The sequence below is a fragment of the Trachurus japonicus genome, chromosome 23, assembly GCF_045865225.1.
Source record: "Trachurus japonicus isolate A0001 chromosome 23, Traja_1.0".
Lineage (NCBI taxonomy): Eukaryota > Metazoa > Chordata > Actinopteri > Carangiformes > Carangidae > Trachurus > Trachurus japonicus.
The window spans coordinates 10,816,594-10,831,800 of NC_140929.1; the positions used below are offsets into that span (position 1 = coordinate 10,816,594).

Below are 15,207 nucleotides of genomic sequence, written 5' to 3' on the forward strand. Positions count from 1 at the left end.
AAACAAAACCTTCGTAGGACTTGAACCACCTGTTGGATTTCAGAGCCGAGGCTCATAAATGTGCGGACAGGCTTTGTGTCCTCTTGAAGAGGACTGAAGCTAATCCATGTAATAAATCACATCCCTCTCTTTGTTATTGTAACGCTAATTACATTATTGGAAGCTCATCCTGACGGCATAGCTGAGATTGCAGGGAGATGTCTGCATGGGCTCCATGGACACGCTGGATGAGAAAAGGAAGTGTGTTTTGTCAGATGGAGGGAGGGGTTGGAGGAGGGCAGTGTTTGTGTTACTGCGATGTCCAGGGGAAACTTTGTTGAAGCTCGTGTCGTTTTTACCCCGGGGGCCGACAGATTGTCGTTACATCAAACAAAATCTCATAGGGCTTCAAGCACAACTATTTTTCTTGCAGAGAAAACGGCGTTTGGGGTTTATTCAGCATGTCAGGAATGCTGAGTTCAAGGCCCTTTATCTGCCCTGCACCTGTTAGAAAACACACTGTTAATATTAACTGTTCATCCATGCACCAGGGTAGGGAGAGTCAAAAGATAAAAATCACATTTTTTTGAAATGAAAAAACTTCTTTCTTTTTTTTTATCAAAAGATTAGAGAAAAAAATGAGTTAGGTCAGGGTTGAGTTTGCTGATAATAAAATAAATGAAGAAAAACAGCCAAAGTTCACATCGTTAATCAGAAATATGGAAGAAATTATAGTAAAAAGATATATAGCAAAATTCTCTTCAGTTGGAATTGCTTTTATTGTGTTTTTTTACTCAAATAAAATGTTTTTCAGGAGAGGCCTACATGAGGCTGAACAGGCTGGAGGAAGCTGGCCACTGGTACAGAGAGTCGCTCAGGGCCAAGCCTGACCACATCCCCGCCCACCTCACTTACGGCAAACTCCTGTCCATCATTGTAAGTCTAATTACACTCACAAACACACAAAAACACACACACACACACAGAGGAAGGGAGGGGGGGACCATGAAACAAGACCAAGCATTGTCTTATTAACGATTTCAGTGGTTAACTACCTGGCAGAGTGTAATTAAATGGAGCCTGAAGTGGCAGAGTGGAGTGATGAATAATGCATATTGAGTGACTTATGGGACATTGCAGCAAGGCAAAGCCATCCCATCGATTCCTCCGCAGAGCCTGAAGAACTGCGATAATTGTTATGAGGTGTGTGAGCTTCAGACTCTGAGAGGTGCATGCTAAACAAACGCCGCTCCCTCTGATCAGACGTCAAACACAAACTGTGCTGCATTCATGAATAAGGTGTTTGACCTCCAGCATCACCGGTGGAATAGGTGAGGAGGATAACTCTCCGGGAAAGGAGAAATTAAGACAGAAATGTTGCATTAAACAGCTTTTGGGGCGACCTTGGATCGACCCCCTGGTCCAGGACTGAAGCCAACCGGCTATAAAGAAGCTTCATAAATTCATGTCTGATGTCTGAAGGTCACGGTCATGGGGAGTTTGTCTGGTGTAGATGAAAGCTATCTCTCTGTGATTGGATGAGTTCCAGATTATCTGTGTGTTTTTCTGCCCCACACTGTGCCTGTATATATATATATTTATGTGTGTGTGTGTGTGTGTGTGCGTCAGAGGATCAGAGGATATCAAGGGCAGGCAAGTTTGCCCAACTTCCCCCAAATGTTTTTTTTATTTTATTTCGTGCACTTCCTGTCCACCCGGCACCTCTCCTTCTCCTTAAAAAACAAAAACACATTTATGTGACGGCAGATGTGTTCACAGCTGAGTCAAGTTTAGTTTGTGGGGAGCTGAACCGTGTGCCCTTTTACAACCTCTCTAGAGATGTTTGACCTCTTTCGCTTCCACGGCCTCGGGTCTATACCGAGCAAAGACGCAACCGACCTGCCGCGCCGTCCTGTGACGCTCTCGCAGCTGCAACCCTCAGCGGCTCTAAACCTCAGTGTCGATTATTTCTCATCTTTGTTGAAAGATTTTGAAGATATACATAAGACACACACACACACACGCCTTGAGCACAGAGCACAGGTTCAGATTAGAGTCGCCCGGTGTGGCTGGACATCTGCTGTGCTCCCTCAGGCTCGGGGCTCCAGATCCATGCGGGGACCTGACTCACAGAGAGAGCCCCCCCCCCCCCCCCCTCCCCTCCACTACTACAGGGCTTAAGGAACAGGAGATTGGATGGACCCCGGACAATGGGCCAGTGGACAGGCTTATAATGCAATTACTCTGCTTCCTTATTGAATCACTCCATCAGCTACATTTTTTTGGCTGTCCCGCCGAAGTCAATCAACAGCACAGGCATGGGGAGGGAAAGGTCAACCTGGAGTCTTGTACTGTGGTTCACCCCAACCATAGTGCTGCAGTGCTGTTTGGTCAGTCAACAGTCAGCTGACTTAACTTAACCTCAGCTTTGTATCTAGAAACACTCAGCACTAATGAAGACCACCGCCTCCCGTTGTGCTTGGTAATGCAAAAACAGAAGAAGCCCATACGGCCATAAAAAATAACACTAAAGCTGACGTTTCACGAGTCTGTTAAATGATGACTCGCACCAACCGAACTGGACCGAACAACTCCGCTCTCAGTTCTGATGGATGGCCGGGGAAAAGGTTTAATTGAATGTAAAGAGAAAAGAGCCAAAGAAAATGTGAAATAAGCCATCCAGGTCCAATATTCCCTCACTCATTTAGAGCGATCGTGGGCACGGGGGAAAAAAGGTAATCAAGCAAACCTAATATGCCCAGTCTTCTCATTTCTTATTGCATGGCAAGTCCAATATGGCAATGTGGAAGCAATCAGTGCTGAGACATGAAAGAGAAGAGGTGGAGAAAGCTGAGCCTCGTGCGTAGACGTAATATCTCGCTCAGTTTGGTTGCAGGTGCACACACACGCACACACACATGCACACCTTGGAGGTTTTTCTTTAAAGGACAGATGTGGGAGGAGGGGCATTGTGCTCTTTATGAGCATCAGGCTCCTGCTGAGAGCTAACAGCAGGATTACAATGCCTCAGCCGATGCATGTCAGTGCACATTTCATAGCAGATACAGTAAAATATCACAGGCTTTTTGTATCACAAGATACCCAGCTACACAATATGTTGTTAACGCTGTACAGTATAATTTGTAGTCATGTTATTTCATAATCCCATTAGGCTTAGCCTTTTTTTGTTGTGGGCTACAGTTAATCATAAATTAGCTTAGGGGGAAAAGGACTTATATGCTTCTTCTGTTTAAATGGTGACAAACAGAAGAAACGTTTGAACACTTAAGAATTAGATGCAAAGTTATTACGTGAGAACAGTTGTGCTGCACATCTGGACTCCACGTCCTATTTCGGTCTAAGGTCGGTGGAGGTCTTGATAGTAGCCTACGCGCTGAAAAGTGACAACAAAGGTGTCTTACACCAGCTGCTCAGTGATGGCCTTTTCCTCCTTGTCATGCCTGCACCTTCAGTTCTGAGTTATACAATAAAAGGTTCCTACAATTTCTTTCCCTGGGAAAAAATTAAATAAATAAATTATGAGATGTAAATAATGATTTCCTTCCTTTTTTTTCTTCCAGGGGCAGAAGACAGAAGCAGAGAAGTACTTTCTCAGAGCTATTCAGCTCGACCCAACAAAAGGAAACTGCTACATGCACTATGGTAAGAGGAGATTATAGACATTGTAAACCCCTGTTTAACAAAGCCCGTTTTAAAATTGGCATTCAAATCAGAAATATATGGATGTGCTTGACAGAGCGATAAAAAATTTCATCTTGAGTCATTAAATATACTAAGTCCTTGGTGCTGGATCCAAGCTCATTGCTTATGTAGCCTGTCGTTGTTTTTTTATCACATTTCCTAAAAAATGGTTGCGGTAATGCCCTGTCATTTAATTTATTGGTTGGTATCAGTGCTGGGAGCGTTTGGAGCTGTCTGAGGCTTTGCAGATGGCGGCGAACGCGTATACAAACAGGCATGTATGCTATGTTTATCTGAGCTGAGGAGGCAGGATCAGAGTACAGTGTTTACCATTTGTAACACATGATACCACGTTCCTCCTGAGCCGTTGTTAATGCTGCGTTTCATATCGGTGAGGAGGAACAGGCTTCTCGCTGCTCCGTGTCCCTATCTCCAGGATATTCATAGGAAATGAAATCTGTCCTGTCTCGCTGAAAGCACCATTGTGCGTTGTCCCTTTCTCTTCTTCCTTATCGCTCTCCATTCCTCCTGGTGCTTTCTCTGTGCTGGATATCTTGGGGTTTGAGTTTAGTTTTCTCCCTGGTGAGGGGTGTGTTGCTGTTTTTGGAATGAGCTGTTTCCCCTTCTTCCAGTCTTTCCCATTCTCTGCCTATCTGTTTTTCTGTGTTATCTTGTAACTTCTTGCTATAGGTGATGTTTATTTGGTCTGGTCCTCTCCTTTTATCGCAAATCTGGCTCCTTTAGCTACCCGAGGTCCACTGGATGAGCTCCAGGTGTGAGCGATGATATCTGTCCATATTATAACACAGCGGATGCACACACAAAGACACACACATGAGAGCGTGCAGGGAAGTGAGGACACTGAGGGTGATAGCTGAGACAAGCCCCCCCTTTCCTGCCATTGTTCACAGCAACACATTTTAATGCAAACTGTCCCTTATACGACCCGGTTATAAATAAATCAGCTTCGGCTGCATCCAAGCAAAAGCTTTCAGTGTAAGAGAAGCCAACGGACACACACCTCAACGGAGCCTCCCCACATTCCCCTCATCCCACAGTGAGCAACATCTGTGCCCAGGCTCTCCTGATTTATAGCCACTGCGGCAGGCACTTGTGGGTGCAACACCAGGTGGCCGCTCTCCCACAGGAAAACACAGGGAAATACCTCCGTCTCATCAGCGCTCTCACAGCCGCTGTCCAACAAAACAACAACCCATCACTTTCTCGCTGTCTCGCTTCTCCATCGCTTTTCCCTGACTCCTTTTGCATTTCATGTGGCGTCGTGCCTTTTCGCCACATCCAGTCATCTCCCTTTGTCTCCTCCATCAATCTCCATCTTTGCCTGTTGTTGCTTTTGTTTCCTTCCCTGTCCCCTCAGTACCATTTCCATGCAGTTTAGTATAACATATGCTGCGTACAATTCACAACCCGGAAAAAAGAGATGTGAAAAATGAATAGAACAGCGTCAAACTCGAAAGTCGAAATGATAAGCATAAATTGCTGCTGCAAATATTTTTCGTGTTCAGCAATCAGCCACAATATGCCAAACTTCTTTCGGGCATACATGTTTTTCTCCTCTGAGTTAACCCGTAGTGTGAACGCTATGTTGTCGGAAATTTCCGAGTTGGAGTCCTGACTTCTTCGGTACATCCAAGTTGTCTTGAACGCAGTAATAGCCTAATACTTAAGTTAAAAGTTAGAAGAATTAATGAATATTTTTCTTAGCAAACAAACAAAAATCCTATGTCTAGGCCCATGACAGTGCCTCTATCTTTGAACTAACTTTCAATGTCAGCATGCTGATTTTCAGGAAGTAGATGGCTTACCATTTAGCGTTGTATGCCTTGTAGTATGTTTGTAATGCAAATGGCATATTTTAGTCTGGACTTCAGTGGTAATCATCAATCAATCAACAGATCATTGTTGCCTTCCCTAAGCTAGCTGACCAACTATCATGGCTAAAAGACTAAGCAGAACTGCTATGACCAACACTTCTATCTTTACACATAATGCATTTTTAGCATTTTAATTTAGAGTATACTAAATACTAATATGTTGCTAATGGTTTCTTGTGTAGAGATACTTTAGTCCAGTTTTAAGGGGTTAAATGACTAACAAACTAATGAGCCAACAGTGTTTCCATCTGTAAGGCTAAACTAACTAACTAATCTTTGAACTAAAACTAAATGCTAATTTCAGCATAATGCTTACAATGATAAGCAAGCTGATTTTCTGGAAGCAAAGTCTTTACTATTCTGGCATCTTAGTTAAGAGTTTCCAAATACACATGGATTATTGTTGCCATCCCCAAAGCAAAACTAGCTCAGGGTTTAAAGACTTCTGCTGTGCCCCAGTAACAAGCACATCTTTCTGTTTTTCAGGTCAGTTTCTGCTGGAGCAGTCTCGTCTTGGCGAGGCCGCAGAGATGGCAGAGAGAGCTGCGGAGCTGGACAGCTCAGAGTTTGATGTGGTTTTCAGTGCTGCTCACATGCTAAGGTTGGCTAAACCGCTGACATACAACAACAACCGCTTACAAATGGAGTTTCCCTACTTGAAAGAGCATGCAGTGCAGAAAATTGACTGAGCTTTTACTTCAAGAAATTGTTGGGGTTCTTGAAATACAGAGTTTTGCTGCAGTGCTGCTTCACTGTTTGTGGGGTTTATTTTGTACCACTGCCATTTCATAACCAACTTTGAAATATAAATTATACCTATAGGATGTATGTTCTCTCTTTGCAAATAGCTGCCATAAAACCTATAATGTATTACACATATAAACAGAATTACAGGTTCAGTTCATCATGGTGAGGTATCAGTCCGGGGATTGTAAAGAAAGCATAGGAGAATTTTCCCTTAAAGTTTGGCAAGCACGTGCACAGACAGCTTATAAGTCTTTAAAGGTGTCAAAAGAGACTGGAAATGTCCTCTACTCCTAGCAACTGAAGGGAATATTGGAGCAATGTGCCTTAATTCCTTTTTGCTCTACATATCTGGTAAAGTCATTACTGCTCTCTAGCATCCACCATGAAAGCAACACCACAGAGGATTTGTAAAAAGTTAAAAGTCTCAGGGTTTTGGCTGAGGTTTGCTCTTGGAAACGTTAGGAGTAAATCTAAATGACAGATTATTCCACTGTGTTCTGGTCTGACTGCTGAGACTCTCTGTGACATGAATCCAAATGGATTAGGATTAGAGTTTCATAAATACGACACACACCTGTCATTAGCTGGATTTAACGCTAAAGCTGCTGCAATGATAATAAAAGTGAGTTAGAAATCTTGGCTCCTTTTTTAAGTGGACATTTGTATATTGACTGACTATAAACAGGAGGGTCCTGTAGATAGAATGATGGCAATGTGTTAAATGATTTAACAACAAAGCTGTTTATTTTTAATTGCATGTTTAAGATTAATCCTACTGTATTTTCCTCTAAACCTGACTTCCTGAGTTGGACACTTTAAGATGATGATTATGATATTAGCCGAACCCAGTATATCGAAGACATATTTTACTTAAATCCTAATCGTAGAAATGTTATTAACCATGTCAGGAGAGAGTGATTTATTTGACTGTGTTAACTTTGGCACATTCAAAGTCAGGCTCATGTACTCTCAGGATGAAATCAGATGTATGGAGCACATTAACTGTTGCCTAATGTGGTGAATCGGTGCTCCGAAATGAGCTTTAAACTGCATTATCAGCAATTTCACATGTACTTACCAAAGATATTAATCACTTGACACAGTTATCTAATGGCTCTGTTAGAAGCCAAAGTGTTCTACAAGCCCACATCAAAAACGATTTACACATTGGCGCAGTCAAAGAACGAGCTGTACTACCCATTGGCTAACATATTACTGGGTGTACTCGTTCATTTATTCAGATGTTCCTGAATTTTAAAAAAAAAACTCCACACTTTTAGCATTGTGAGAAACAGCTTTGTCTGTAGGATCAAATACTAAGATGTGGTTATGATTTATTGTTATTCAGTGAGAAATTAACCACAAATTTTCCAAAATATATGAAATCTCAGTAAAGAACAAAGACATTTGATGTAAAACAACTGTATGTTAATAAAATAATAATAATAACAATTGGACATTAATGAATAAATAGGTATCAAAAGGATATACTGTCATGTGGTGTAATTATGACTATTCTGTGATTGAATACAACGCTAAATGTTTACATGTTGTGATAAAGTATGCAAAAATTCACAACCTACAATTTTCATGGACCATATAGATTTTTTTTCCAGTAGAGGGAAGTGACTTTAGATGGAAACAATATGCTTTATTCCAAGTAATATTACCAATTAACACTGGCAGTGAATGGTGGACTCTAATTACAGTAATTCATGTGATTAGTTGTACTGTATAAAATTAATGAATACAATTATCAGTCATTTTTTTATTATTAGTGGAGTATTATTCATATGAATTGAGTTATTACGTGCACAGTTTTATTCTCTCTACCTTCTGTTCATCCCTCTCTACAGGCAGGCCAGTCTAAATGAGGCAGCAGAGAGGCAGTATGAGCGAGCAGCCAGCCTCAGACCAGATGTAAGTACCTGGACTGGCGAGCCTGTTAGCACTTATCATGGATATGCAAACACAGACACACACACACACACACACACACACACACACACACACACACACACACACACACACACACACACACACACATGTCTGCACTGTAAATTCCATTTACAACATACTATGTATTACCCATCATTCTGACATTATGTTATAGTGCTGTTGTTCCTGGCAAAGTGATAGAGCTGCATCTGAAATGGAAACTGTGCATACTTCATTCCTGTGAGCTGGTGCCTCGATGTGCTTATGCAAACACCAACATCCCAAAGAGAAATGTGGTTCCCGTCACGCACCCAGCCTCGGAGTGCACACTTGATCATCATAGTATAGTTAAACAGACAGACCCTTATGCGATATCATGTCAACACATGCGCTTGAGGAAGTCGGGGGCCATTATATCCCGTCTCTGCCTTATATGAATCAGTCACTTGAAAGGAAACGGGTGCACGGGGCCGGTCTGGGAGCGGCTAATTTAGAGTCATAGAAATCCCTGTGTTTTAAGACGAGACTGAGATGGAGCTTCCTGCGCTCATTTGTCATGTTAGTCTGCGTGGTGACGGTCTGCTCTGTGATTTATGTTGCCAGTTCAGTCAGGAGAGAGGATTAGACTTTCATCTTCATGCCCTTCACTGGGGTAACTAGTCTTATATCGCCACACCCTGAATGTAGCAGTGTTTCTGATGTAACCACACGGCTCTGTCAAAATGAACTCAAGCACCCCTTCCCACCACTTGTCGTCTCTTCTTCTTTAACTCATTTTAAAATAGATGTTTTTTAACAACATCAAAATTGATGTTCTGCTTAGTTAAGCCATTTTTCACATGGCTAACTTCAGCTGTCATCTGTTTCAATCGTTCATCTGTTATTTCTCTAACTAGCTTCAACTGTTTAGCATTCTCTGCTAGTTTGCTAACTAGTTTTGACACACTCTTAAAGGTTGCAGATCGCGTTGTGGCGTTTATTTCAGTTTTCTACAAATTAGTGCAGCTACTCTATAGTTTCTCCACGTACCCCCAGCTGCACAGCGAGTATACCCCGAGGGATTATTGCAAGTTGGGATCATGCTTTATAGCATCTGGCTCTTTTTAGATTATGTCTGCCTGTCTGTTTATATCCAGTTTAAGCCTTAAAAGCTGAGTAAAACATAGGGGAGAAGAATGCCGGTTGTCCATTTTAATTTTGGAAAGCCCAGTGTTTATATCTAATTCTTTAAAAGAAAAAATAGGATACATCACAGTCACAGTCATTGTAATTCAGTGTTGGCGGCTTCATGTGCACATTCAGACGCACTGAAGGCTCCTCTTGTCATTTGTCACAAGTAAAGCAGCTCTTGTCTATGACATTTTCCCTGCACACGTCTGCTTAGTGAATGACAGTCTCTCAAATATCAACTTAATCCAGCGGCTTTCAGGTCATGAAAGATTCAGCGCTGGCTCTACGTGCTGAGAAAGGCAATAACCATGTGCCTCCAGAGAAAGGTGCCGGGGAGTTTTTCATTTTACGCGCACAAGACTGAAACGCTTTATTGACAGCACTCAGACGAAGGTTCAACTCTCTGAGCAGAGAAGGAGATGTTTACTGACTGTGGAAGATGAATAGTTGGCCTAAAGCGTGTGCTCTTCCGTCACAATGAACTCACATTGGAGTAAAGTTTTTCTTTACAGCTCTAAATTCTAATCCTTAAGATTTTTGTCCTAATTAATTGAAACTGTGGTTACCGTGGGAACAGCAGGTACAATTTGGAACGACGAGCAGACAGACAAACACTTTATTTTAATGAGGAAGTCGGTAAAAAATAATTGCAACAAAGGTCTTGTGTGTGGAGCAGCAAGTTTGTTACACAACAGCAGTTGGTTCAGTCACTGAGGAGTTTGGAGGTGTACAGACTGTCACCTGCAGCTCAACATCTAACACCTTCCCTGCAGTTGCTCCTGGTTACAATTAAAACTGATCTACTGACAAAGTGCTGAAAAAGTAGAAAGTATTTCATTTGAAGCAGCAGCAGCAGTAAGTTAGTGCCGTGTCAAGAAAGAAAACAATAAACAAAGTTATTCTGGTTACATTCAGAATCCGTCCCTTACGATGCCACCTATAAGAAAGGTAATTACAGAATGTAGATACATTTAATGCTCATTAAAGAAAAAATGCAGACCATAATCACTACCAATAGTTTGACTCCAATGTGACTGTGGCTCATAAGGCAGGGTGCATCTAAAAAGCTGCAGATCAGAGGCAAATCTTATCTGAAAACACTAAATAATACATAAAAAATACAGCATATCCAGCTCACTGAAGGTCAAGAGCATACATCTGTTTCATCTCTGTGAGCAAAGACTGACCCACCCCTCAGAAGTACTCTCAGTCAAAGGAGATACAGTACAAGGAATTTACTGACTTATTGCGGGCTGCTTTCTTCCATACACAGAATACGTGTAAACACGGCTCTGTTTCGTCTGTCCCCTGATCCCTTCTGGTGTGATTTAGCCCAGATTGTACACACTGTTTCTCGCTCAGTTATTTAGAATGACAAAGGGACCCTCATTTGTCTGGCTTAGTATGTCTGGACTGCTTACAAAGCTCCTCAGTGGTTAAAAAAAAATCAGAGCAAGGTTTTGAAGTGCTCTGAAATATAGCTACTTAATACATTTATTCTTTGCACTAGGTGAGAATTTAAAAAAAGAAAAAAGTATTGCAGCCCCTCTTGCTGTAAAACTGCATTCATTTATTGATTTTCCATTATCTTTTGCTGGGAATCTTCCAGCTCCGTAAGCATTAATTTGTTATATTGGATGAAAAAACAGCCACTCCCATCTTGGCTTTACCGCTGCTTAAGAAGTGGAATGTGGACGTGGATGAGCGAAACATCAGGGTTAAGAAGAGACGCACAATCTGTGAACTGGTTGCCAAGTTGTTAAGCATATGTCATGCAGTGACGACGCAGGCCTGGGAACAAGGCCCGGGTCTGGGGGGGGATGAGGTGCAGATGACTTTTAGGATGACATTTGGGTGTGTTTGTTATGTCTTGCTGGGAGTCATGTGTATGACCTGGATTTGATCGCTGGTAAAGTATTCAGGACCAGATGGTATTTTATTAAATGGAACCCCAGAAACACGCCTCTAAATGGGTTTTTACCAAAAAGAAAAAATAGCTACTTAACACTTGCCCACACACAACTTGAAGCTTATTATTCACTGCGGCACTGTCAAAGGACATATTTTGTCTTTGGCCATGGCTGCTGCTGCGCTGTGAGTGAGATTCAGATTGCAGTGGGGTAAAAAAAAAAAGAATTATAGCCTATTAGATTTTCTTCATTTTAGAAAAGTGCATTAATGTCTCACATTACTGTGTTAGATGTAGAACTGAGAAGGGCGAGTTTAAAATAGTCCCCAAATAGATAAATTCAAGGTCGACACAGCTCCCACAAGTGCAGCGATCCTGTTACTCAGCACCCGAACACCTCACCATCTTGATAATTATAGCTTTATGTTTTGACCCTCTGCCCTCTCTTAGTACCCGGCTGCTCTGATGAACCTCGGTGCCATCCTCCACCTGAACGGGAAACTTCCTGAGGCAGAGGCCAACTACCTGCGTGCACTTCAGCTCAAACCCGATGATGTCATTACCCAGTCCAACCTGCGTAAGCTGTGGAACATCATGGAGAGGCAGGGACTCAGGACTAAGCATGGGCTCGGGATGCACAAGGGCGACCTTTGAACGAACGGGGAGAGTGTTGCTGCACCGCTCCCTCAGCGGTGATGTCGAGTCCTGCAGAGAATGAAGCAGGACGGAGCTGGAAGCTAAAAGCTCTCTGTACGAGACAGGAAAGACAGTTCCTGTAGAGTTGTGGCCTGTCATGCTTGTAGGAGACAGTTTGATGCTCGGCATGTTTGGGAATCAAGCGGCAGGTTCTGCCAAAACAGTGCATTACCATGGCTACTGTATGGTGGCTCAAACTACTAAAACTAATGTCATCTTTTGTATTGCATTTTGTATTGAGATGCTCCGCTAATACAGTGAAGTCAAAGGCAAATAGCTGCAATGTCCAAAAAAAGAATAAGCCGAGGTAGAAGATCTCACATATGAGCTATAATTAAAATCTTGGGTTTTAGAGCACTTAATCTGAACAAGGATGTAGCAAAAGTATTTAACTTATTTCTGCAGAATGGGTTAGGTTTAGTGTTGTTGAAGTTGTCAGCACTGATGGGTGAATGACTATCATTTGCTGGGTTGTCTTAAAGGAGAACTCCTCTGGTTTTACACATCAAAATCTTGTTACAGGTCTTGGGGAATAAAAACTACACGTGAAAACAAGAACTGTGCAAAGTCTTCTACAAAGAACTCGACAGATCTCTGCAACCAGCTTAAGGTTCAGTGAACCGTCAGTGGTGCAGTCAGGTGCCAGGTTTTGACAAAGGAAGAAAGGAAGAACTTCTTTCGTGAAATCAGAGGAGTCTTAAATTTAAAAATAAAAAAGAAGAAATCCCTGATTCATTTCTCTCAGGGTGACCAAGCCTTGAACTTTACTCTTAAATACATAGCATTAAAGGCATGCCAGTGCTGAGACATCTTCAGGTACTACCCTCTAACACAGTGCTCTGTAGTACATTAGTCCCACCTGATAAAAACAAGTTAAATCATAATGCATAATAGCCAAGTCACCACAGATGGTTTGCACCAGGTGCATTTTAAACGCTTGTGACTGTAAAAATGAAGACAGATTATAGAAAACTCCTCAGCGGTGCCAAAGCTTGTACTGAGTCGTTCCGCCTCTCGTGCCAAGCAAAGAACTGTTGTCACTTATGTGTCGTGTTCCTTGTGTCAAATGAAGATGTTTCATTTCATGTGATCAAATGATCAGATTTAATTTATTAATACGTTTAAAGAAATGTTATTTTATGTGAAAAAAGCCAACACTGTGCCATTTCACTGTCACATTAGCCCCGCCCACTCTCAGTCCTCCAAATACACTCGTAGTAGGCAACATGACAATGACATTAAAATGTTTTTTTTTTATCATGTGGTTTTGTTTCTCTCTGCTCAGGGACATCAGGTTGTGGTTCCTGTCACAGAATAAGTTTTGTGACACAGAGAGAGCTTCTTAAAATGATATTAGATGTTTTTTTGATGATTGTGATTGTTTGGTTAAATTATAGAAAATGTATAGCTGGAAATGTGTTGTGTTTTGTAAAGAAAAGTGAAACTTTTTCCATAATAAAAACATGATTTTTTGTTTTTGCTCTCAGCAGTGTGATGTGTCCAGAGTTATGTCACCCAACATCAGCCAGTGCATGGACATACACTTTATGTGAAAACACAGAGTTAACATTTGTCTCCCTCTGACCCACTTGTGACGATACTAACCAGGAAATGTGACATCACCGGTCCATCACAGTCCATGATTCTATTGCCACTTTTTATTTTGTTTATCTAACAGGGACAATGCTCAATACATGTATTGTGCCAGAATTGGCTATATGCTAATTTGGCTGCACAGACAACAGTGAACAATATGAGAGCAAGGCAGGCGTTACTAAAACCTTTCATACTGTACATGGTATCATTATATTCCAAAATTTGAGTTTCCATACAGAAAAATGAGAAGAATAGCTAGTCAAAATACATACACCTCAACTACATATCCTACATTTCATTGCCTATCCTACATTCATGCCCCCAAAAGTAATCTGCTTTCTGTATTTTGAATATGAATTTATATCTCTGTTATATACCAGTACATTTTTTTATGTATCCTTCACATTTAGGTTTTGGTATTGCTTCCTGGTTTGGAGTTTTAATGGTTTTGACTCATCCCTATTTATTCTCTTTTCTAGCTCAATATCATCTTTCTTTTTTTTACATGTCCGCTAAACATCCGTCACAAAGAGTCCATTCCTAGATGAGAAAACACAGATTGAACCAATCAGAAAGAAGATCATTTGTACCTTCAGCCATCTTTTTTTTTTATTCTTCTGCAAATGCTTGATGAGCTGTCGACAGACAAATGAATTTCCTTTTGGGGATTAATAAAGTAATTCGTATTCGTATGTGAGTGTGACTATTGAATATTAGGTTTACAATGAATTGCTTGAAATTAACAGACTGTTAAATAGTAAAATAAAAAAAACAGCAACTAGTGAGACAGATTTGCTGCAGAGAGAAGAGCTGTTTACATGCCTTAAAGCTAATGTACACCAACTTTGCAGCCTAATGGCTCACAGCACACAAACTTGCAGTTGAACCCAAACATGAACTCAAGGATATTAATGCTAGAAGAACAAGTGGCAGATTTGTCTGTGAAGTCAAGCAGGTTCTCAGGATCTGAGAACAGCTGAGGTCCCAAGGTGCCGACAACAGATTTGTACAGATGTGACAAACAGCTGATAATGAGTGATGGCAGAACAGAGCGACTTGGAGCAGCTAAGGTACAGCACTATTTATAGTACTATTTCCAGGCAATCTGGCATACAAAATACCATGGCAACAGCAGCAGGATTGAGTTTAATTCAGCATAAAATTAGCAAAAAATTAATGCAATGGAGCAGGAAGAGAATTATTGACTGCTAAAAAATCTAATATGATGCAGGGAGAAGAGCACCATCCCTGAGTACTATAGCAGCAGTAGTTGATTTCCTGAACTGAGATTACCAGATATAATATTTTTTACTGTTTCAAATGTTAAACACATGTGGAAAGAAACCCATTTTCCAGTCGTGTTACCCAGTCTTGGTTCCACTGTAGCTATATAACAGAATAGCTTATCTCTGTCTCTCTATGTGACACACTCTTACTCAGTTCTCTTAGAGGATCCACTAATTAGACTTGGTCGATTCACAGACTCAACATGTTGACATCATCTGATCAAGCAGACATCAAAGAGTTTCTAATCACACGCCAGACTTGGAGCACGCACCAGGCTGGGAATATTTC

The 15,207-nt window shown here is 41.4% G+C and overlaps 1 protein-coding gene across 1 annotated transcript in view; it reads left to right on the plus strand.

The window, feature by feature from the left end:
* The window catches only part of tmtc2a (transmembrane O-mannosyltransferase targeting cadherins 2a), a 57,010-nt gene extending 43,501 nt beyond the window's left edge, over positions 1–13,509 (plus strand). Inside the window, exons 8-12 of the mRNA XM_085768865.1 lie at positions 794–915; positions 3,561–3,642; positions 6,063–6,177; positions 8,180–8,243; positions 11,791–13,509. Coding sequence (XP_085624991.1) covers positions 794–915; positions 3,561–3,642; positions 6,063–6,177; positions 8,180–8,243; positions 11,791–11,994 — 587 coding nt within the window. The 3' untranslated portion in view covers positions 11,995–13,509. The remainder of the gene's footprint in view (positions 1–793; positions 916–3,560; positions 3,643–6,062; positions 6,178–8,179; positions 8,244–11,790) is intronic.
* The last annotated feature ends 1,698 nt before the right edge of the window (positions 13,510–15,207 follow it).